The sequence below is a fragment of the Camarhynchus parvulus genome, chromosome 23 (genome assembly GCF_901933205.1).
Source record: "Camarhynchus parvulus chromosome 23, STF_HiC, whole genome shotgun sequence".
NCBI lineage: Eukaryota > Metazoa > Chordata > Aves > Passeriformes > Thraupidae > Camarhynchus > Camarhynchus parvulus.
Genome location: NC_044593.1, coordinates 4,328,265 through 4,352,322, shown reverse-complemented (window position 1 = coordinate 4,352,322; position 24,058 = coordinate 4,328,265). Strand labels below are relative to the sequence as shown.

Genomic DNA, 24,058 nt, shown 5'->3' with positions numbered 1-24,058 from the left:
TTGAGAAGTTACAAATACTTCCAAAGTCACCAATTACTTGGGAATTCCTACAGCTACTGCATACATCTGTGACTGTTTTTCAAACAAATTATCTGAAAAGCAACAATTTTTCAATCAGATGTGCTGCACAACCCAGCAATACACAGTTCCCCAAGTGCCACAACTGCTGCTGAGGCAAGAGCTGAAGAGGAGACAAAAGTTTCAAGCAAACACTGCAGGAATTGCAGCTTGGAAACTGCAGGACCTCAAGCTCAGGATGTTTCAAACAGAGCAGGGAGAATGTACCAGCAGATCACTGCTTGTGTGGTGAAAGCTGGATGGCAGAAGCCCACAAGCAAGAGGGATCACACCATGAGGTGACAAGGAAAATCCCTCAAACACAGTAGGTTCAGCCCAAAGCCTGTAGGTTTGCAGGCTGAGAAAACCACTATGTTTATGCATTTTTTAAAGTAACTTATTATGAAACCACTGACTTCAGGCACATGAATTGTGATTCTTAATTAAACATACCTTAATCAGCTTCCAGAGTTTAAGATAATCCACAACAGACAAAACTGAAGGAAACCAAAGAAGTGGCAGATAAGATTTTTATGATTATCATTATCTTCATCAGTATGTTGCCTGTTAATTACCAGTTCAAGGTTACTGCATTACAGATTAAGTGCATCACAGAGCTAGCTCCATTCTGAAAGCAAACTCCACCATGACTCTTTGTTATATGCTCCATCAGAAGGGCTACAGTGATGTTCCATCAAGGACTAGCTCTAGTCTGGAAACCATTCAGCCACACCACACTGCACAGCAACCACACTAACAAGGCATTCTGTGTTGGACCTGGCTGTACATAATGCTCCACCAAACTCTGCACAGCATTCCCAGAACCAGGAACATCCAGCAGAGCCCACCCGGATCCAACCTCGCTTGTGAAGCCCAAGCCCAGCCCAAACATCCTATTAGAGTGCACAGACCCCAGCACAAGCATTAAACCCACCCAGGAGCGACGCAGGTGCGCTGAACCGTGCCCTGGGGAAGCCAGCACAGCCTGTGCCCGGTACCGGGAGCTGCGGTCCCTCCTGTCCCATCTCCCGAGCCCCGGGCAGCCCTGGGGCCGGCTCTGGGTCCCTCTGTCTGCTCCTCAGTGCCTGGGCGAGTCCCGGGAGCCGGGCAGTGCCCCGGGGCCGGCTCTGGACCCTCTGTCCGTTCCTCAGTGCCTGGGCGAGTCCCGGGAGCCGGGCAGTGCCCCGTGCCCCTCCAGCCTTTCTCCCAGCCCTTCCGCGCACCAGCAGCGGCGAAGGAGCCGGGACAGCCGGGCACGCCCCGCTGGGCTCGGGGGCGGCCGGACAAGGTCCAGCCCCGGACAAGGTCCAGCCCCGGACCAGGTCCAGCCCCGACCAGCCCGCCCCGCGCGTGCTGCCGCGGCCGCTCGGGCCCGCGCTCCGGCGGAGCAGGGGCAGGAGCGCACGCTGAGCACACGCGCCGGCCTCGCCGCCCGCGGCCCCGCAGCGCCGGCCCGCCGGTGCCAGCCCGAGCCCGCGAACAGCACCGGGGGCTCCGTGCGCAGGGCCCGAGCAGGTTCTTACCGAGAGGCGGCTCCGGAGCCGGGCCCGGGGCCCGCAGCGGACATGGCAGCGGCGCCCGCGCTCCCCGCCCGCCGCCGGAACAGAGCGCGGCGCCGGCAGTGGCGTCACTGCCCGCCCGGCTGGGGCGGGGCGGCTGCCGTGAGGGGTGGGGCCGCCGCCGTGAGGGAGTGGGGTCGTGTGGGTGTGGGCCGTGCGGCGGCCCCACTCTTGGAGGAAATGGAAAATATTTTTTGTGAGGTTGCCCTTATTCACTGTCCCAAGTGTATTTAAATAGAGGGGAGCCCGGCCCAGTGCCACAAAAGCCGCTCAGTCACCGCCCTCAGGCGGGTAGGGCAGAGCAAACACAACGAAAGATCCGGGCAGGAGGGATCTCTCACCCAGCACCGCTATGGCAGACATGGCCCGGCTGAAGGAATCCGTTTAATTTATTGCGAGATAAATCAGAGCAGGGTAACGAGAAATAAACCCACAGCTCCCAGCCCTCCGGGCAGGAGATCTCTCACCCAGCACCGGTACGGCACACATGGCCCGGCTGGGGGAATCCGTATAATTTATTGCGAGATAAATCAGAGCAGGGTAACGAGAAATAAACCCACATCTTAATCCCCGGAGGGCTTGCCGGACTCGGCTGTATTCCCGATTCTCTCCCTCCTCCCCGCAGCGTTACAGAAAGATGAGAAGGTGGGAAAAGTTAAAGGGCAAAACACTTGGGAAACACACTTTATTTAAAAGAACTTTTGAGGATCCATTTAATTAACAGGTAAAGCAGAGTAATGCAACATTGCAGTAAGAACAAGTATTTCCAGGAACAGAAGCAGCAACTTAGCCTGTATTTTAGAAATGCATTTTTACTGACTAATTAGCATAACATCTCCTGAAGTGGCCTTGGGGCTTTTCTCTCTGCTTATCCTTTTCCTCAGATGCAAGTTTATGTTTGTTCCCTGAGCCCACAGTGCTTGCTGTGGAATAAAGCTTGTTAGGTACCCGTGGTAAAGAGCTGAACTGTAAACTCCTGCAAGCTTTCCAAGAATCAGTGGAAGATCATGCCAGCTTTCCATGTAAAAATATTTTCCATTTCCTCCAAGAGTTGCCAAGCTCCATCCATCAGGGCTTTAGGGTCTGTGAAATGAGAGCTCCGCTATTGCTGGGAGCCAAGTGGAGAAGGCAGGTCCTCCCCTCTGCCAGCTGTGAGAGCTCCTCATCCAGAATGTGCCCACAGAACAGTGCAGAAACAGAGGTGGATTCTCGTTTTTGAATTACAGAAATTGCTCCCTTCCTGTGAGCTGTGGCTCTGCAGATTCAGGGTGCATTTGAAGGTGTCTGAGGAGCATGAGGTACTGGCAAGTGTTTATTTTGGGTGGTTATTACTGGAGCAGAGCCCAGGACTAGGAGGGAGATGCACTCTTATTGTGATCAGACTCTTTCCTCTGGCACTGGGCCTGGAGCGCAGGGCTGACCTTAGAAAAATAAACATCTTAATTCTTTTCCTTACTGGAACAAAGAAGGACAAAATCTGCCTGAGGAGGATACATCTGGAGGACCTGTATCTCTGCTGGCAAAGCAGTACAAATATTGGTCCTGTCTTTGGAAAGGCTTGAGTTTCTCTCTCCTGTTCTTGGGCAGGTGTGGGAGGGCTGCTGTCCTGCACATGAATAATTGGTGTCACAGGTTCCTGTCATCAACAGACTAGGACATTTAGGGAGCCAACAACTGTTGTGAAAACAAGTAAATTCCCTTCCCTGCCCAATTTCCTGTGCTAGATTGAGCAATTTGGGTCAGAAAAAGAACCCCAAGTGTCTCATGACTGGTAACAGAACTCAGCACCCATGGAAAACCACTTTGCCCTGGGCCCCAGTGGACTGCATCCGGCCCTGGGCGTGGAGTATGTGAATTATTTCTCTGTCAAGTGTCCTGACCTAACACTTCGCTTGCTATAGATCAAGAACTAGTCAGCTTCAACAGGATGGAGGGAAAAATAATGTAATGGCTCTAATCCTAAATTAAATAAATAAGTACAAAGATACAGAAGCATTTTAAGCTTTTTTTTTCCTTATCACAATGCCCATGCTGACAGTAGCCCTCTGTTATCTGGAGCCTCCTGAGCAAGACTGGGTGTCTGCAGTCAGTCAGAAATTACTAAACTGAGTGCATGAGGCCACTGGTTGGCCAGTTCTGCTTTCACACAGGAAGCCAGGGCAGACCATAGTGCCTTTTGGCAATAATGCTGATCTGGTGGAGGGAGGGGGGAGGTGTGCTGAGGGACTGCCAATTTCTCTTCCTTTCCTTCCCTACTTTACTGACCCAAGATTTGGAAGTAAAGATTCATAAGAGGTGCTCCCAGACATCTGTCAAGTTTGGATCCCAGCAGACCATGTGAGCTATTAAGAAGGGATGAAGGGATCAGAGGTGCAGATTTCTGACAGGACTTGAGGAATTCCATGGACTATGTCCCTTACAGCCACTCAAGAGCTTCATTAGCTCAGACTCTTCACCGGACCATGTAAGCTGCTTAGAAGAGCCACCTGATGATACTCAGAGCTCCATCTGTTCTTCCAGGTCTTTTAGAAGTCCTTTACAGCTCTGATACTGGATCCACTGCGAGAGCTGGGCAGGCAGAGGAGCAGGGATGGTGCTGTCTGGACTGACACAATGGGTAATTTTGGTACACTCAGCTTCTAGAGGCTCAGTGACACACTTCTTTCATGTTAAAACAGTCATCTGAGCTGTTCCCAGTGCCCATGAGAACACCAGAAGGACACAAGGAGCTTTGCTGCCAGATTACTGCAGGTTCCAGTTCTGCCCTTTGCATGTGACAGAAGAAAGGAGCATCCATTCTTCTGTCTAATGGGAAAAAGAAAATGTAAAATCCCGGTCCTCTGTTGTGTCCCTTGGTACCTCTTCTTGAGAAAAGAGGAGTGAATAATTCCCACCTCTCCATGTACAATCAGAAACACTGGGTGGCCCTAACAGATCCTAATGCCATCCTCTTGGTGAACGGTGCCCTCAATGATTGTATCAGTTGTTTGCCTGGAGCATTTGCGACTCCCTCTCATGCTTTTCAGGTTTTCTGAAACGTGCTTCTGGAACTTCTTGGTGAGGAAGCAGTAGATGATCGGGTCCAACACACAGTTCATGCTCAAGAGGCACAAAGTCACCTGGTGAGCATCATTGAGCTGCTGGCGCAGCTGACAGTTTTCCTTCTTCCACTGCTCCAGAACAGTCAGAGTCCAGGGCAGGTGCACGATGTGGTGGGGCACAAAGCTGATGATGAACACGGCCAGCACTGTGCACACCATCCACAGGGCTCTTTGCTTGACGTGAGCACTCTTCCGTGGGTGCACTGACTTGGAGAACAGGGTCCTGATAATGACAACGTTCCAACCTAGTATTAAAAGGAAAATTATATAGAAGAGGATGCAGATGATGACATGAATGGCAAGAACAGCTGAAACACCACTGGTGGTGTCGTAGCGCTCAAAGCACCGCGTGAAATTCCTGGAGTCCACCTCCTCCACATTAGTATTATTGTCAAAAAGGTAATACAAAGAGCTGCCTACTATTATGATCCAGATAGCTGCTGATAAGTAGATACCTCTTCTCTGGGTGGTCAGCTGAGCAGCTTTAATAGGATTAGTCACAGCTTGGTAACGGTTGTATGTGATGACCATCAGAAAGGCAACGGAAGTGTAAGTATTAACAAAAAAAAACCAGCCAGCCACGTTGCAGAGGAACTCAGGCATGATCCAGTCTCCACGGTGGTGGTAGTAAACAATCCACATTGGCATCGTAACTAAGAAGAGCAAGTCAGCTACTGTCAGGTTCACCATGAATATCTTGATTTCATTGAGTTTCTTGGTGGGGTAAATACGGCTGAAAATCCAGAGAACATAGCAGTTGGCAACAAAGCCTAGGATGAAAATAATGCTGTAGAAAACAGTGAAGAGGCTGTAGCGGAACTCAGAGTCTATGTGGCATGAAATGTAGAAATCAGCACTGCCTTCTGCACCTCCTTTGCCTTTTCCAGACATCATGGTGTTGAGTGGCCACGTCTGAAGCTCAGTTTCCTGACACAGTTTTCTTCTTACCTAAAAATAGACAGCAGAAATCAAGATGATTGGTTTGGCACCATTGCTAAGCCAAACCCACCTTTCTTTATCAGTTGTCTATGACCATAGGTGTTCTGCTGGTGCCTTGGTTCCAGCCAGACACCTGCCGTCTCCTTGGTCTTCTCTTTGATCCCATTTCCACAGCATACAAACCTCTGTGTCTTCATCCAGCATTGTTTGCTGCAGTGAGGTCTCAGATTACTCATCTCTAATCTTAAAATACTTTTCTGCATGGAAGTTCTTAGATAAAAGTAATCTGTTACACTTCCCTGTCTCAAGCTTCTTAATCTTTTACTAGAATCAGGCATGTTTTCTATGACTAATCCTCTCCCTGCATGTGGTTCTTCTTTCTTCCCCTGCCACCTCCCCCATGCCCCTACTTCTCACCACAGTTCCTGATACTTTTTAACTTCTTTACACTTTTTTTCAAGGATTCCGGATGTGAAACAATATGTGATAAAAACCTCTCCCAGAACCCCAGAAGAGTTGGGGTTGGAAAAGACCTTGGGAGATCACCTGACCAGCCCCTGCTGACGCAGATAACCCTGAGCAGATTGTGCAGGAGGGCATCCAGGCAGGGTTTGAATAATTGCAGGGAAGGAGAACCCACAGCTTCTGTGGGCAGCCTGTTTCAGGGCTCTATCATCCTCACAGCTAAGAAGTTTTTCTCATATTCAGTTGGGACTTCCTGCGTTTCAGTTTATACCTGGTGTCCATGTCCTGCTGCTGGGCACCACTGAAAGGAGTCTGGCCCTGTCCCCCTGACCCCTCCCTGCAGACACAGACAGACAGACAGGGATGAGGTCCCCTCTCAGACATCTCTTCTCAAAGCTGAACAGCCCCAGCACCCTCAGCCTTTCCTCACCAGAGAGATGCTCCAGTCCCTTCATCATCTCTGCAGCCTCCACTGGACCCACTCCAGGAGCTCCATGCCTTCCTTGAGGGCTTTAATTATAGACTGAGGAGCCCAGAAGTGGCCACTGCACTCCAGATGTGGCCTCGTCTGGGCTGAGTAGAGGGGCAGGATCACTTTCCTCACCTGCTGCTCCTGAGCAGGTGCCCTCCTGCCTCAAAAAGTTCTGGATCCTCCCCAGCAGCAGGCAGTGCCAGGAACTCCCATCCCATCCCCTGTGGGCTGGGTCCCCCCCGGGGTGTCCTTGGGCTGTTGTTCCTCATTTGCACATTCATACGTTTGCAATTTTCCTCTGCAAATGGGGAAGTCAGCTGGAGCTGGAGCTTGCTCTCCCTTTTTCTGCAGAAGTGCAACCTCAGTGCTGCTCTCCAGCTGTTAGGAGAGGAAGGCAGCACTCATCCTCATCTTCCTGAGGGTGCTGTCCTTCCTCACCCCTCCCAGGTCCCATAAGGACACAACAATTACAAGATTTGGGCCTTCCCAGGCAGCTGCATGCTGGGCACTGCTGAGCTCCAAGTGTCCTTAAGCTCAGTCCTGCAGGTACAGTCTGAGCAGAATGGACACACAGCCTGGCAGAGCTGGGAGCTGGCCCCAGGTGACACACGCATTTCTCCTCATTCACCTTGATCTCTGCCACCCTTCTGAGAGCCCCTGACCTCCAAAGAGCAGTAGATTATCCAGGTGGGCTTTGTCACAGAGAATCTAATGTTTGATACACTAGTCTGACATTGGAATAAGGAATAAAACCTGAGAAGTCCTAATTGCCTAAGATCATTAGAGAACTCATTTTTTTTTCTTTTTTTTCAAATATGTGCCATAAATTCACACTGCTGTGACTATCTGCAACACCACCAAATAGTTCTGGTGCTTAGGGCTGAGATCTTTGCAGTGAAAAGTGATCTATTCCTGTAGCACCAGACCTGAGTATACCAAGCATGGGGGGGAAAAAAACAGGCAATGCATCTCTCTAGCAGGATTCATGAGGAGAAGTGCTTACACCAATACATGGGCACAGCTCTTGTTCACAAAGTCCCTTCAGACAGTGCCCCAGGGCACTGTCCACCCACACCTCCATTTCTGATTCTGCACAATGGCATGGTGGCCACCAAACTTTGCCCAGGAGCTCTGGTGAACTTTACTGTCTGCAGACTGCACACCAGCTGCCAGATTTAGCAGATGGGGTGGAAGGGAGGATGAACATGCAATGTCCCCTTCACAGCAGAGTTGTGCACAGAAGCTTGAGCCACAGGGCTGTGCTCTGGAATAGAGGGGTGAGTGTGAGAACAAGCTCTGTGACTGCTTCCAGTCAGCTGAAATCTCTGGCAAAGGTGGTCTGTGGGAGATGGCAGTGCCTTCTCCTGGCCCCAGCATCACCTGGCAGAGCTCAGCTATCTTTGCATTAGAGGCTGTGCTGTGCCAGTGCCAGGGTCCTGCAGGGAATCACAGGAGAGGTGTCCTTTCCTTCTCATGAGCCAAGTGAGATGTTCTACAGGGCACAACTAGAAGGGAACATAGCACCATTCCCCAGGGAATTTACCCAAAGCCCAATTCCCTCCTCAGCCTGAGGAACCCAGGCTGATGTCTCTGTACATTTGTGACTGCCCTGGGCTCTGGAGTGCTCTGTGGGGGCTCTGCTCAGCCTGTCCTGCTGAGGCAGTTCCCCTTTCTCTGAAGCCTTTTCGTGCTGCCTGTGCCAGCAGAGAGGTGAGCAGGGCAGGGTCTGGGGGCTCTGGGTGCTGCTCTCTGCTGCAGCAGCAGCCTGTGCTGCCTGGCCAAACCCCCTGAGACCTCCAGCCCAAGGCAGTGCCTTGTCCACAGTCCCCCAGCCAGTAATTCCAGGTGGTTTGTACCATCAGCTGCACTGGATGCAGGGCTGAAGCTGGAATCAAGCAGCAGGGTCAGGGCACCTGCTGGTTTCTCTCCTGGTCTGTAGACCCTGCCATAGGCTGTGCCCTCCCAGTCAGGATTTACTGGCTTACAGATGCAAGCAAGCTTTGCCATCAGCAATAATAGATTCCAAGAAGAATAATACTAATAAAGTATATTTTCTGCTTACCAGAGTTGAAAAAAATTCAGCACAATACGTCCATCTTCAGCCTTAGCAGTAGTGAGGGTTTCACTGAGGATGCTTGGCTGTCTCCCAGATGTTATTTTCCCTGCCCTGGGGCTGCACAGTCTCTGCACTGGCAGCTCTTAAGAACAGGGCACCAGAATGGGAGTAACTGTAGCATGACTGCAGAGTCACTAGAGGAGAGGAAATGTTGACATCACCAAGGAAATGAGAAATAAAATAAACTGTAGAGGAAAGGCAATTAGCCGCAGCAAAAGTCTGGAGAGTCCTTAAGGCATTTTCCTCAGAGTATCTCTGCTTCTGATGATTCTGAAAGAGGGCAGAATTGAGATTTTCCTTTAAAGGCAGAATAGGAATCCACTCTGAGTCCCCAGTTAGATTTGGGAGCAGACAACTTTTTGAGCATCTTTCTCCCAAACAGATGAATGGCAGAAGAGCTTCCACTTAATAATTGCCAAGAAAGGGACAAGGAAACTCCTGGACAGGTTCATTTGGACATATGGAGAGGTTCATATATGGACATATGGACAGGTTCATTTCCTAGCACTCTCCTTCACACTTGTGTTGGAACTAATTCAGGAATTCCACCATCCCAAGTCTCCCTTTATCTCAGGGATATTCAGCAGACAGAGACACCAGAGCAGGGCAGATTGTTACCTGTCCCATACACCATCACATGATGGCCACTGTTACCTGTGGCAGCCTGAAGCTCACTCAGCATGGTAATGCTGATGGTGGGGTGCTCAGAGACACCAGTGATGAGCAAAGCTGCACACATGTCCCAGCCAAGCTGTAAATCCCACTGACACCACAGCACAGGGTGGCCAAGGCATTTGGAAGCCCCCTGAGCAGAGAGGAACCCCTGCAATGTGAGGAAGCCCCAGAGCACCTGCAGCACATGGGATGGAAGCCTCAGCAGGGTGGGCTGCACGGGGGGCTGGCATGTGGAGCAAGGGACAGCCAAGCTCTGCCTGTCAGGGCACATGAGGGTGAGCTGAGGCTCCTGCAGTGATGCCCCAGAGCTGTGCTGGGATGGAAGCTGCAGCCATCTCCTTCCCTCTGCCACCAGACATCCTCCCTCCTTTCCCCTTCCACCAGCTGCTGTAAGGATGAAGGAACGTGACCCTTCAGGGATGAGACAGAGCCCCAACTCTGCCCTTTAGGCTGCTCCTGGGGGTTTAAACTTAAAACCAAACAAGATCCTACCACAGAGGTTGGCTGACAGCCAGTCCAAGTCTCTGGGGAGAGCAGCCAGCAATGTCAGGGGCCAGGGGATGTAGCAACACTTGACAAATCTTGGTTCACTGTCCTGCCACAACCCAGCTCTTAGAGGAAATGAAAGCCCAGGGGGTTTTGGGCTGGGGAGGAACCTTCAAAAGTCTCCATCCTTCCTCTGCTCAGCCCTGCAGCGTGGCCATTCTACATGGGCAGGTCCCTTTGTCCCTATACAGTGCCCACAGCCAGCTCCTGCCTTTGACTCCCTTCCCACCTGGGGACCCTCTTTCCCTGCTCTCCTGGCCCTGCTGCCAATTGCTGGGTGCTCCAATATTAAGATGCATTTTGCCAGTGAAGGCTGGGCTTGTTCAGCACTCCTGGCAGTCTGGCTGCCCTGTGCTTGACAATATTTCCTGTTCTTCCTGTCCAGGGAATGCACACACCAGCTGACAGCTCTGACAGCTATGCAAGGCTGAGTTGAGAAAAAACCCATCATGAAAATGCCTTTACTTTCATCAAGCCAACTTGCAACCTAATAAAAAACAAATAAACTTCTCTTACTCTGATTCCCATAGGAGCTGCTAAGGAGCAGTGATAGTCCTTCAGGTTGTTGTATGTGCTGGATCCCAGAGCAGCTGTTCCAAATTCCATTGTCTGAGGAAAACCCCACACAGGCTGAGCAGTGAGCAGTGGCTGTTCCCCATGGGTCTGGCACCCAGCAGCTTTCATGCTGCCATAGCAGATGCCCAGTGCCTCCTGTAAGCCCCACCTGCCTCTGGCACATGCCCTTGAGGTTGTTTCCTTCTTAGATGTAGCCTGGTAGCAAGGTACTCACTTTGGATAACCACATGTAAATTTCAGAGGGATCAGAAACTCTTGGTTTTATAAGCAAATATCCAGAGATTTCTTCCCAAGAGCAAGCTACACTGCGTAGGCAGAGCAGAGCTCTCCAAGGAGTGCAAATGGAGGAGCAGCATTTCAGCTGATGGGTCTGTGACTGCCTGTCAGTGACACAAGCAGCAAACAAGGACAAGATGAAACACCAGCATGCAGCTCGTGACAGCACCAGCCCCTAGCACACAGGTGAGCTTGATCCCTGCTGGTTCCAGTCCCCAGGACACATTCTTGAGTACCAGGATGGGTCAAAGAAAAAGCATGAAATTCTTTTGGAGCTGCAGCACACGCTCAGCTGGTGCTGTGTTACTGTCTGTGAGTTCCCACTACTCCCTGAACACTGCAGAATTTTCTTTTGCTTGTTGCAGGCTGAGCACAGCCTGTCCCCACCTCCTTACCAACCCTGCAGGAATGTGCCCCGGAGCTGGGCTTGCTCAGCAGGAAAACACACCAACCCACGGGCCAGAGACACTCCTGGGGCAGGGGCAGAGTGGCAGGGGCACTCTCTGGGTCCCCTCTGACAGCTAAGGCAGGGCATGGCTTCCGCAGCTGGCTGTGCCACAGGGATTGCCCAGACTGGCAGAGAAATGTCCCTGCTGGTAGCTGGGCAGCCTCCCCAGCAGTGGGTGAGGCAAGGAGCAGGGCAACCTCCAGCTGGTTGTGGTTCCCAAGCCCAGCCCTGCTGCACGGGGCAGAGGGGTGAGCTCATGGGCCACCGTGTCAGGATTTGTGTGCTACAGCCCCAGGCTGTCACAGCTCTGCTGGAGGCAAAAGCCACGTCCTGCCTGAGCTGCCACAGCTGGGACAGTGATCCTGCTGCTCCCAACTGCAGTGAGACACCTCCTGCCCCATCTGCCTGCCCAGCCTGGGCAAGGGCTGTGCACAAGTGGGAGAGGGGCCTGCCCTCCTTGAGAGGCTCCAAGCACTGCCTCCTCTTCCTCACAGGAATAATGTCCAGGCAGGGCTCCTCACCTTCACAGCAGCCAAGCAAAGCCAGGGTCCTTGTCACTCAGGGGTGGAATGGGACCTGGGTGAGAGCAGCCCCCTCCCATCCCACAGCCCCAAAGGCAGCAGCAGCAGTTCCCTGACTCACAGTGTCACAGTGCACCTCATCACCCCAGCCCTGCTTGCTGGGCACACAGAACAAGGAGTGAAGTGTGCCCATCCTCCCTGCTGGGAGGATGAAGGTGTCTCAGAAGCCCTTGGCGCTGTCTGAGGTGCCACGGCTCAGAGATCCACGGGGGATGCTGAGCCAGCCCATGTCCTGATCTACCCAGACACAGAAGGAGCTTGTGGAGCTTGGGGAAGGAGGCCTGGGAAAGCAAGCAGAAGGGAAAGGAGAGTCTTACCTTGGGGGCACAGAGCACCTGCTCCAGCTCAGTCACAGACCCCAGCCCACCAGGTCTGTGCTGCAAGGGGAGAGACCAGCGGGGCTGAGCCGTGTGTGTGCTCCTGCCTGGGAAGAGGCTCTGACAGGAAAGAGGGCGTGGTGCTGGCTCCCAGGTGCGTGACTCACTTCCCTCTTGGCACTTGTGACCTGCTTAGCCGTGCCCTGGCTGCACCCTGGGGCTTGACACCAGTTCCTGTGGTCCTTCCTCGGGCAGGCAGCAGACGTGACACAGCTGAGGCTCCACTGATGGTGAGGGGCTGTCACACTCCTGTGGCACCTGGTGCACACAGGCCAGAGATGCTCCAGGTCAGGGGCACTCCCTGGTTGGGCTAGGTGGTCCCTGAGCAGATCTGTCCTCTGGCTCCTCATTTCCTTCCAGGTCCCAGGGTCAGGAGGCAGCACAGTGAGTACTTGTTCCAGGGCTTCCATGATGGGTGGAGATTCATCAAGCAAAGTACCAGGAAGGGCACTGCTCTGCTCTGGGAATCCCCAAATCAGAAAACATCAGCCAGAAAATACTTCAGGCAGGGGCAGCTCATTCCTGTACCCTTTCTGCAGTACTATAAGCCCCCCTTGGTCCTTGTCCTCCTTCAGCCTGGGAAGAAAGGGTGGTCAGAGACATGGGGGACCCAACTCCTTCCTACTGCCACTGGCACTGCTCTGCCCAGATTCCACATGGGGGTTCCCCCAGCATATTCTGTGGCATTGATATTGCTCAGGTCATGGGCACAACATCCACCTGAGTCACTCATAACAAGAAAACACATGTTTTTCTGTCTGCTCCCTTTACACCCCATGGGTTGTTTAACAAAGAAATGTTGTTGGTAACAACTGGCTCTTATTTTGGCAGGAAAGGAAACAGGAGGCTTTTAAGACAGTTCCTGAAGGACTAGACAGTCACAACCCATCAGTGCACAAAGAACTGCTGCCAGAAGGAGCTGGCTGGCTGCATTCCCTGGAGCTCCCCAGGCACCCAACTGCAGAGCTGCAGCAAACATCCCAACTTCCCAGCCCAACAGCCAAGCTGAACAATGGCCTTTCCCAGCCAGGCTGGGATTAAGGCAGCCAGACTCTGCCAGAGCACAGCCAGAGAATGAAGACAGTTAATGTCCCCTCTGCCTCCAGGCTGGTGACACTGCACTTGGAACAGCTTGGACAGCTTAAAAGGGATGTGGAGAACTGGAAAGGCAGAGAGCTGGCACCACAGTCTGAGCCTGGAGAACAGGTTCATGCTGAAGAGCAGCAGCATCTCAGCACTAGCACTCCACTTACACTCTTGCATTTTTTAATAATTCCAAGGAAAAAAAACGGTAATTTGGGTAAAAATTTATTTTACATACAGACCATTGCAGCTTAACTATTAATCAAGAGAAGTTATTTTCCTTTATAGGAAGTGACCAGCTGGTCTGAGATTAACAGAAGTCTAAGCCTGAGAGCTGGGATTTTAGTCTGGAAATCAGATTTTGGGAGCAGGTTCCTTCCAAGCAGCACTCAATGCAGTGAGGAGCTGCAGGGCTTAACTGCAGGCCAGCTGCACTGCACAGTGCTGGAAGGATATTCCCAAAGTCAGTCCAGATCTTTCCCAAGCTGAACTCGCTGAGAAAGATGGTGCCTGGAAGGGTTTGGATCCATCTCCAATATTTTGTTCAGCTCTCAAACTAGAAACAGAAGTGGTGAAACAGCACAGTCTGTGTGAAGTACAAAACACTGAGTTACAGGGCAGCAGACACACAGGACAGCAGGAATGGCAGGGACTCTCCTAAGCCAAAAGTTCTACGTGGAGCAGGGCCCTGGCCGGGGTCATTCTCTGGCCCTATTTCAAACAGACAGAGTACAAAAAATACTTCGACTGATAATTAATTGTACTGGAAACAAACAGTCTACTAAAAAGCAAATCTTACTCTAGGTGCCAATGAGTCCTTAAAAGCAGAGAAGGGACTGAGGAGCTGCACTTGGGCAGTGTTTCCAGGATCATTCACGCTGCTCCATTTTTACTTTGGGAGGTCTCAGGAAGGTCCTGTTTTTCTTTTCTTTCTTCCCCTTTGTATTTGCCTGGAAATTTCTCCAGCTGTCCACACGACCATCCCGACTTTCCTGGGAACAACAGGGAGGAAATGGGGAGTTAACAAGTGCAATAACCAAAGCACAGGTAGGACACAGTTCAGGAGATCAGTGGCACTTTCCCCTTATCCAGCATGCAGCCCCTGGCAGGCAGGACACAAAGACACTGGGAAGAGCCAGAGCAGCACAGTGAACTGGAGCTACAAGTGAGCTTACACACACCAGTATAAGCACTGTGCTGGATTCTTGTTTCACAAACCACCAGACTAGGTTGGGCAGTCCTTATCCTCTATAGAATCCTCAAAGGAAACGAGAAACCTCTCAAATGGATGTTCCTAATCTGCCAAACCAGAACATGACATGTCCTTTCTGTGCCTCAACTCCTCCCTCTCCTGGTGCTACAGGATGAACAGAGAAGGGGAATGTACTGCTGGCTTCTCTCATGCTTCTTCCTCAAAGTCTCATCATTTTGACACAATGAGAAATTTGCACTTCTTTCCTCTCCCTGCCCTACCTGCTGAGCAGCAGAAACCTCTCCTGAGGAAAAAAAAACCAAAACAGAAACCAAATCAAAAAACAAAACCCATAAAAAAAAGCCCTAAACCCCCAAATCTCCCCAAAAAGCCAACCTATGACCTCTACAGGCTGAAGATTTTCACAGCAGGACAGAAGAGTCCAGGAATGATCCACTTCACAGCATGTGATCCATCCACTGCAGGCCCAATTCTGCAGGACCAGAGCTGCAGATGTGCAGCTGTCTGCTTCCCTGCTCCTCTTCCCCTGGCAGGATGGGAGAGGGCCCAGCACTAGCAGGGATCTGGATACTGGAGCAACCAGACTGGAAAGTACCACAGCAGTCCACACAAACACTTTCCAGATTGGGTTTTAATGGTCACAGCAGCAATTCTATTTTACAACTAAAGATAAGAATGAACTGCTGACAGAGATGAAAAAATAGTACATCTCAATTTGCCAGACCTGTTTCTGCATGGGTGATACCAAAGGTCTATTGATGGGCTCTTCTCCACACACATGAACAAACCTCAGGCTGGTGCAGATCTATTAAATTATCTTACAAACTTGCATACAAAATGTCTCTCATCTCTCTAGGGGCAGTCCCTGCAACATGGACAAGAATTGCTGAGGCCTATTCTGTAAGTTCAAGTGCTGAATACCTCAAAGTTCTTCTGCCATTCTCGTTCTCGTTTGGCTTTCTCTTGTGCTTCAATTTCCTCTTCCCTCTGCCGCTTCCTGGAAGGGAAGGCACAAAAGTTATGAACCCACAAGCATCCACTTTAGAAAGCAAGGTAATGCTTTCAAATTAGCTTGGAAAGCTCCTCTAATTACAGAAGAGATAAATATGCACACCTAAGATAGCACAGCAAATACAATTTGGTTTCAAATTTGGAAGAGCAGTGAGCAGAGAAGATGGTTTGGGCCCACTGATAGCAAGCTGACAATTGACAACTGACAATTAAGGAATTGGCTTCTCTTGCTCAGCAAAACAAGCTGGACTTCTTCATCCAAGAAGCTGGACACCACTCTAGTGCTAAGTCTCTAAAAGTGTTGAGGGTACATATTCTGAGAAGTTAATAAGCACTTCAGCATGCAAAGTACAAATTACATTTTTAACTCCCTACTTTTCACCTGTAATCAAAAGCAATGTCCTGCAGCCATCTCCCACCTCACTGACCAGCACAGAACCCTGCTGCAGGAAGTGTACTCACAGTGAGCACGTGATCAAATCACCCAAAATTGTTCAGGATCACACATGCCACAGGGCATTTCTGGCATTTAAATAAAATTAAAAATCAATCCTCTGCAAGCTAATAGCATGCAGAATTTTGTCACCATTTCACTGTTGTGGCCAGCCTCCATGTGTACACATAAGAGAATACAACCATATAAAATATATTGACATCTTCAGCATAGGAGGGCAAATTTCCTGTGTGCATCCCTCAAGCATAGGGCTCTACAAACCCACAGGCTACCCAGAGATGTGGCAGAATCCACATTATTGGCAATCAGCTTGACAGGACCCCTGTTAATCTAATCCAAGGCCCTGATTTCAGCAGGAGGTCAGACCAGATGATCTCCAGAGGTTCATTCCAATTTAGACTATTCTAAGACTCTCTGATCCCATATCTTCTCTGAGGAAGCATGAGGTGGAAGAAGAGCTTGAATTGCACAAGTGGAATGTCATTTATACCTTTCATGCATTTCTTTCGCTTCTCTTTCTTTCCTCTTAATTTCCAGTTCAGCAAAGAGCTTCATTGTCTGTTTGTATACAGCTTGTTTGAACTGTAAAACACAAATCCAGTCTTAAAATAATGCATGTGAACACAGTTAAAGTCTGTTTCACATACAAATGTATGAAACTAAAAAGAAAGCTAACCACAGGTGTGCCAACATAACCCCTATCCTGCCCTGACAACAGCAGCAGCACACAGAAAAGTATAAACCACTGCTGATTAAATTCTGGCCCTGGAACCAGGAAACAACTGCATATTAACCTCATATTAGTCTCATTTTAATTTGTATTCATGAAGCTGTGCCTAAATAGAACTGTTCACTTGAAATTCTCTTATTTTTGGGTTAAGTCTTGCATTGTTATATTTGACAAAAAAAAAAGGCAAAATGGTCACTGGTTTAGAGAGTAATTTTCCAGCAGATCTTCTTGATGTGTTGTAAAAATCTAGCATTGGCTTCCCAGTTGGAAATCAGTATGCTTAAACCAATCTTCATTACTAAAGAAGAGCAACAGACTTCTGAAAAATGAAAAATAGGATGGTTATGGGGTTACTGTGGTGATATCAACAGGAAGAAATCACTTTGCAGGAAAAAAAGGGCAATGAGACTAATGAAGCCAATGTTCGGCAAGCACCTATCATTGTTACAGCCTCTCATATCTGGACTTCTCCAGACTAAAATCCAGGTAAGAAGAATGAAGTTATGCCATGTTATTTTTAATACAAGTGGTTTCTTGTAGAACAGCACATCTGTCCCTCAGTACCACATGAATGAAAGAGAAGAAACTGCTCTCATTAAAAAGTCACAAGCTCATTTTAGCCACTCTGCAGCGAGTGCTTCATGTGCCTCTGCCAGCAGCAGGAATGTCACAGTTGCAGCAGTCAGAAGACAACATGAAATTCAAAAAAGAGTGCACGATGCACAAGCAATGAAGACTTGCTTTGAGAAAAGAACAGGGTCTTTTGATCTATATAATCTCACAATACATTTACTCTTTACACTACAGTGAAGCTATTTTCCACAGTACACAGGTATCACCTGACACATGATACTCTACAGTGCCTAAGCAGAATTTGTTCTGTAAATGTAAGGGTTTACAGCATTTACAACACAGCCATTCTAATAAATACTTCTGTACTGACTTTCAATCTTAATTCCTCACATTTTGTAGTACAAACCACATTTTGTACTCTCCAGTTTCTCTGAACACAGTATGACTTACAACTTCAGGATCATCCTCCTCTACATTGGGAGGTTTCCCGTCCTTCTTCAGCTGCTTCTTTTTTTCTTTCACCTAATGATTAAGAACAAAAATAAGAGCCTTAAAATTTTTATAGGGCTTACATAATTTTATCCAAGTGGTTCTGCATTTCTATTCCAATGTACAGAAAGTACTCTGTTCTTGATTGATGTTTTGTTTTACACCAAACCCTCCTAGGCCCAAACATATACAAGATTACTACCACATGAACTGTAGGAAATAAAAATACTGTGTTGGATAATATTCCTCCAACATAATCCCTTTTGGTTTCTTGATATATATATTGAATATATCTTTAATATATTCTTATTCAATATACATCATCCAAACCAGCACTAAGTTTATTTTGCTTCATGATATTCAAGTGACTAACAACAAACAGAACATCAAGTGTTCCTTGTGTTAAGAGTATCTGAGTTCTCCCATATCATCTGCTTCCTCAAGCTTTCTGTGTTTTAATCCACCCACATCACTCTAACTTCTTGGCCAATGCAATCCAAGCTCCTTTTCTTATCTTATAGGTCAATATCCCCCAAACTTTCCAGTCTCCTGCTGTCACCACCTATTCTCTTCCACCTACACATATCTGAACTGCATCATTCATTCACAGACTTGGAAAAAAAAATATTTAGGTCAGATCACGTGGTCTGACCTGATTATTTCAAGTACTGAATTTCACTGAATTATCTTGCACTGAGCTCAACAGCAGTCCTGGACACAGCAGGCTTGTTCTGCTGTGAAGAGCTTGGAGCCCACCTGCACAGTGCCATTTGCTCAGCTTAGAGACCTAAACATGAAGCAAGTGTAGCAAAAAGCAAAATATGAATGATTGAATATGAATGATTGATTACCTCTCACCCCCAACTCTGGATGTTCCCACAAAATACTCACAGTGTGTTCCACATATTCTTTTCCTGCCTGTATCACATCCAAAGCTCTCTTCTTTTGCTCCTGATCTAGGAGCAGCTTGTAAGCTTTATCTACAGCTAATGAAAAACATCAATATTAATAGCACCAGTAGTCATGTTCACAAGGCATCACAAGACTGCCACTTGTTGGCATTACTAATTTTGCTTCTAGAATTTGTGGAGGTCGTTTGTTTGGCAGTCTGTTTTAATTGGTTGGTTTTAAATTTTTATTTTATTAAATACATCTAGGAAAGTGATAACATGATTAGTTGAATGAGTTTTGGGGTACAGTAATGGCAGGAACTGTCTGATACCTTCTGGAGGGAGCAGGTGAAAGCATCATTCCTCCCAGCTGTAGTTATGGGCATGAACACCTTACTGGGATTTCCTGCCTGCACAGCACACACCTAAAACCATCACTCTACTTCTGTCCTATGGTCTTTGAATAAAATCTAATGCAAGATTAAACAGTTTTTCTTTAACAATTCCACACCCCCCTGAAGATGTCTGTCCCTGTTGTGATATGACAATGGCATTGTTGCCACCTAGTGCCACCTGCTGAAATGCCACCACCTCACACAGCTGCTGCTGCCACAGCTGCTTTTACCCCAGCTAAAGCACCTCTGCAGCCCTTCTGTCCCCTCCACCCTAATGAATTTTTAAACCAGAACCAGAAAAGCTGACACTACTAACCCAGAGCAGGCAGAGAAAGAGTATTACCTTCAAATGCCTTCTGGGCTCTATCTGCATCATCTTGGTTTTTGTCTGGGTGCACCAATATTGACAGCTGCAAGAAAAAGGATATTGCTATCAAGAGCGTGGTAAAAGATGAAGAGCATTTCAGAGATTTTTGAGAGAAAGGAAATAGAATCCAAAGAGATCACAATCATTTGTACATGGACAAACCAGCTGACAACATGCAGAAGTGTGTGCCAGCACAAGCTGAAAGAACAAACAATCCTTGTAACAAACAGGCTGTCCAAGAAAAGCTGCAGCTTCTGATGAGAGGAACAATTTAACACCCCTCAGCTGATATGAACCCCTTGGTCATCAAAGATTTGTATCCTTGGTCTTGACAAGAAACAAACATAAAAAGATCATCCTCAACCAAAGTCTCTCAAGAAGTTCTCCAGCATGCCCAAGGCTGTCCAAATACCAAACTATGTAAGAGTGGTCATTTTTTCTTAGGCTGCTTTACTGAAAGTTAAGAAAACTCCTGCCTGTGCTCTACCTGGCAGACAGGAGATAGATCACTACCATCCTGAGGGGAACTTTAACTGGGCTGGAAACCACATCCTCCACATTCCCCTTTCAGAAAGTTATTTAAAACTTTCCATATGGCCTCTTTTAAATTTTTTTTATATAGACCTTTTATTTTTGCCATTGCTGTACAGAGCAGCAACTGAAACTGCTTTAGTGTTGAAGAATACAAAATAACTACTTTAGGAACTGTACAGCTGCCAGTTTGTAGCTCCCAGGAAAAGGTTTGCCTTTTGTCCTGAACAGTTTGCCTTCAGCCAGTGCCTTTTTTTCCTTTGTTGACTGTTCCACATTCTGCACTGAGGTGTTTGATTTCTTCAATGCACAATTCCATGCACATTTTTAATTTCATTAGCCTGAATTAAAAACATCTCCCTGTACTGTTTTACCAGCCCAAAGCTGCAAATGTCATACTTTATTGTCTTGTGGGAGTGAGAAGCCAACAATAGACCAAAAAGTTATCCCTCTCACTTCCCACACACAGGAGGAGCCCATATCCTGTTCCTCTGCCCCCACAGCATCTTCCTGTCTAAAGACACTCATACCATTAATTCAGGTGGAGGCTGCAGCCCTCCAAACACCGTTTCTTTGCAGCAGGCACTGATTAAACTCAGAACTTTTCCTGCAGATCTGTCAGCAGAGGCAGGCTGGGGTATTCCTGTGCTGCAGACCTGCCAGTAAGCAGGGCTGCCTCTTTCCCAAGTAACCAAGCCACTAAAAATGAGCATGGAAATTCTTAAAGAAACCTCAGAGAAAATCTGGATCCAAGTCCATATATTTGAGAAAAATACCTTTTGATCTTCCTTTTGAACTGAAGCTCAAGAGGCTGATCATACATGGCTATTTTAGCTGGCAATCACACATGGCACAGGCAAAGCAGCCTAGCATGCTTGGACCAGGGACACTGCTGCAGCTCTCCTCTTGTTGATACAAGCATTGCTCTATGCATTTCTGCCAAAAATAGACACCCCTCTACCCAGATACAGTTTTATTACAATTTTTCTTGTGCCCACACCCAGCTGCACAATCTCTACAGCACTTCTACTTCCCCTCCATGAACTTTGAGTGCAAAAGCTGAATACCTGTCGGAATCTTTTCTTTATCTCTTCATCTGTGGCTTCAGGATCCATCTGCAGCACCTAAAAGAGACCATGAGAGCAGAGCAAGTTTGATGCTGCTCTCCATGTTTCATGTTCCTGTCAGCAAGCTCTAACATTCTCATGAGGAGTGGCTGAAGTCACTTGGTTTGTTCAGCCTGTGGAAGAGGAGGCTGAGGGGAGAACTCATTACACCCAAACATCCTTCCAAGGGGCAGCTCAGGGGCAGGTACTGAGCGCTTCACTCTCATGGCCAGGGACAAGACAGGAGGAAACTGCATGAAACTGAGTCAGGGGAGGTTTAAGTTGGAGCTCAGGGCAAGGTTCTTCCCCCAGAGGGTGCTGGCACTGCCCAGGCTGCCCAGGGAATGGGCACGGCCCCGAGGCTGCCAGAGCTCCAGGGATGCCCAGGCTGGGCTTGCTGGGGGCTCTGGGCAGGGTTTGGCTTTGGCATTGATCATCCCTGTGGGTCCCTTCCAGCTCAGCACATTCCATGATTGTGTGAGAGTGAGGGATGGGGGAGATGAAGGATGGGGGAGAAATTTGGGCAGCGCTGCAGGGATGGCCAGGGTGGGGCTGTTGGGGTTCTGGGCAGGGACAGGGCTTGGACCCAATGATCCTGATGGGTGCCTTTCAAGCCAGCCCATTCTGTGATTCTGTGCCACTTGGTTCACTGGCACACAGACACACAGCAGAAAGCTCACCCCACTGCAACATGAATTTTCACCCAGTAAAACAGAAACATTTCACAATCTTTTTGACATTTGTGACACTACTTTTAGCAGTGCTGGATTCCTCTGGCTATGCCAAGGTCTTGTGCAGACAGCTATGATCCATTATGTGGTATGAGCCTTCAAGCAGTCCTGCAGCAATTCTCAGTCTGACAGAAACAAAAGCATGTGCTGGCTCAGGGACAATGTCAGGCCACTCAGAATGCTGGACAGGAAACGCACTTTTTATACAAATGTATTAATTTTATCATTTTGAAAGAAGTCACTAGAGTTTTACTGTTTGGTTTCCATGAGGGACACCACTTGTTTATTGATCTTTACAGATGTGGCAGAGTTTAGGAACTCTTTTGTGAATTAATTTACTGAATGTAAGATTTAAGCAACAAGTGAGCGGATGCTGGTCTGACTCTAAGAATCTGTAAATAAAAAACACTCTCCCACAGGAAATCTACAGTCTACTCTGAAACAGCTTTCTTAAGTTACTTTTTAAGTACTAAGACTTCTACAAAACTGATCATTGTCAAAGTGAATCTGCTGACTCATCTGGCTGAACTGGGACTACAAAAGCACCTGAGGCTTGAAAAAGATGACACCAGGAAGGAACATACCCAGGAAAAGCCAACTCCAGAAGAATACAATATTGTTTATTACCGCCTTCCTCAGGCTTTCCTACTTATTAAGACTTTATAACTGACTGCAACTGGAATCTAACCCTATAAAGTGCAAGGGGATTATCCATTACCCAATGGTTCCTCACTGGTTCGACCACTGAGAGACCTTTTCTTACTCTATCCACTCTCCAAGTTCAGTGGGATGAACACCCAAAATAAAACACACAACTAGAAATGCTGAAATCTACCTTCCTGTTTAGAAAGCACCCAGCCAATCTTCCAGTGCTGTTGTATGAGGAAAATGTGACAACATAGAGTTTGTCATGCCATCAAACACTGAGAAAGATAATAAACACATGTACACCATCCTGCTGTCCTCTGCACAGTAATCTGTACCCGGAGAAATTTCTTCTTTCCTTATGTTGTCTTTTACTGGAATAAATACTCAGGAATCAGAAAGCTCATACATCAATTCAGAATGTTCAAACTAACCTCAAAAGGGTTCAAGTTGAAATATGAAGATCCAGGTCGGGTCAGCCGGTCAATTTGGTTTTTTGATGTTAAAACAGAATCTCGTTTTTCAATTTGCTTTACCTGAAGAACAGAGAGACCTGTATCAACTGACCATCATGACACCCTTACCTGTTTATTCGTGCTGTTAGTATACAGTCATCCTTGTCCTGTACTACAATTCACAATGTCCCTTGCTTACCCCTAGCCTGTAGTTATTTTCTCAGACACTAGCAGCACATATTAGCACTAGCAGCACATATTTTTTTGCCTTTCCTACAGCCCAACAATGTTTTCAACATCACGTTTTATCTATAAAACATACTGCAGAACAGTTCTGTTTGTTCCTTCTATGGCCTTCTCTACAGCTTCCCTCCTCCCCATGCACCTCCAGCAGTTCTGTGATTCCTTGGAAACCACGGCGTTATTACTTTTAACCCGTTGTTGGCAGTGCAGCCCTTTAAACACGTTAAGTGACACTGATGCAAACACACAAGCCCGCTTTTAATAACCACACGTCATTTAGTTCAATTTTTACCCTTTACTGTACCATGCCGTACCAAACCATGTATTTATAGTTAACGTTCACCTTTATTTAAACAAACGTGCATATTTTTTAGCATTTCCTCCAGCCCAACAGTGTTTTCAACATCACATTTGATCTATAAAACATACTGCAGAACAGAACAGTTCTGTTTGTTCCTTCTCTACAGCCGTGCCTTCCCTCCTCCCCGTGCACCTCAGGGAGCGCGTTCAGGCCGTGCCCAGAGCAGCGGGCCCGGCGGAGGGAGGGGGCCCAGGCCCTGCCCGGTGACAGCTCGCCCACAGCGAGGCCGAGCGGGGCCCGGCGCGCAGGGACCGCGAGCGCAGCGAGGGCGGAACGCGGCTCCCGGCCGCGGGGCTGAGGGAAAGCCGGACCGAGCACCAACCCACCGGCACCCGCCGCTCGCCCGCCCCCATAGCGGCTGGGCCCGTCGCGCCCGCCGGCGAGCCCCGAGCCCGGCGGGCTGGGCCCGGCTGGGCCCGGCTGGGCCCGGCGCGCAGCTCGCGGGGCACGGGCGGTACCGCACCTCGTTGTAGAAGGTCAGGAACGCGTCCTCGGCCGCGCCCGCGCCGGGCCCCGCCGCCGCCATCGCCACCCACACGTGACCGCGCCGTCACCACACGTGACCGCGGCGCGCGCGCAGCGACAGGCCCCGC

The 24,058-nt window shown here is 48.7% G+C and overlaps 3 protein-coding genes across 4 annotated transcripts in view; all 3 read right to left on the bottom strand.

Moving 5' to 3' along the window:
• Positions 1-1,684, bottom strand: part of EYA3 (EYA transcriptional coactivator and phosphatase 3) — a 39,695-nt gene extending 38,011 nt beyond the window's left edge. For both annotated transcript variants that reach the window (XM_030964617.1, XM_030964618.1), the window contains exon 1: positions 1,581-1,684. The gene's annotated coding sequence lies outside the window, so the exon portion shown is untranslated. The remainder of the gene's footprint in view (positions 1-1,580) is intronic.
• Positions 1,685-4,543: 2,859 nt separating this feature from the next.
• On the bottom strand, positions 4,544-8,825 carry PTAFR (platelet activating factor receptor). The gene is made up of 2 exons (XM_030964369.1): positions 8,656-8,825; positions 4,544-5,665 (listed from the first exon to the last, which is right to left on the bottom strand). The coding sequence occupies exon 2, from the start codon at positions 5,609-5,611 to the stop codon at positions 4,544-4,546; it is 1,068 nt and encodes a 355-aa protein (XP_030820229.1). The 5' UTR covers positions 5,612-5,665; positions 8,656-8,825.
• A 4,655-nt stretch (positions 8,826-13,480) lies between these two features.
• On the bottom strand, positions 13,481-24,049 carry DNAJC8 (DnaJ heat shock protein family (Hsp40) member C8). Its single transcript, XM_030964736.1, has 9 exons — positions 23,929-24,049; positions 22,841-22,942; positions 20,992-21,048; positions 19,370-19,436; positions 18,633-18,727; positions 17,703-17,774; positions 16,440-16,531; positions 15,406-15,481; positions 13,481-14,263 (listed from the first exon to the last, which is right to left on the bottom strand). The coding sequence occupies exons 1-9, from the start codon at positions 23,989-23,991 to the stop codon at positions 14,141-14,143; spliced, it is 747 nt and encodes a 248-aa protein (XP_030820596.1). The 5' UTR covers positions 23,992-24,049; the 3' UTR covers positions 13,481-14,140.
• Between the last annotated feature and the right edge of the window lie 9 nt (positions 24,050-24,058).

Coding starts and splice junctions, on each gene's coding strand:
- DNAJC8 (XM_030964736.1), bottom strand. CDS start 23,991: ATGGCGGCGGCGGGGCCCGGCGCGGGCGCGGCCGAGGACGCGTTCCTG. Junction 19,437..20,991: donor TAAAGAAAAGATTCCGACAG/GTATTCAGCTTT, acceptor TTTTTCTTGCAG/CTGTCAATATTGGTGCACCC. Junction 18,728..19,369: donor AGCCCAGAAGGCATTTGAAG/GTAATACTCTTT, acceptor GTTTTTCATTAG/CTGTAGATAAAGCTTACAAG.
- PTAFR (XM_030964369.1), bottom strand. CDS start 5,611: ATGATGTCTGGAAAAGGCAAAGGAGGTGCAGAAGGCAGTGCTGATTTC.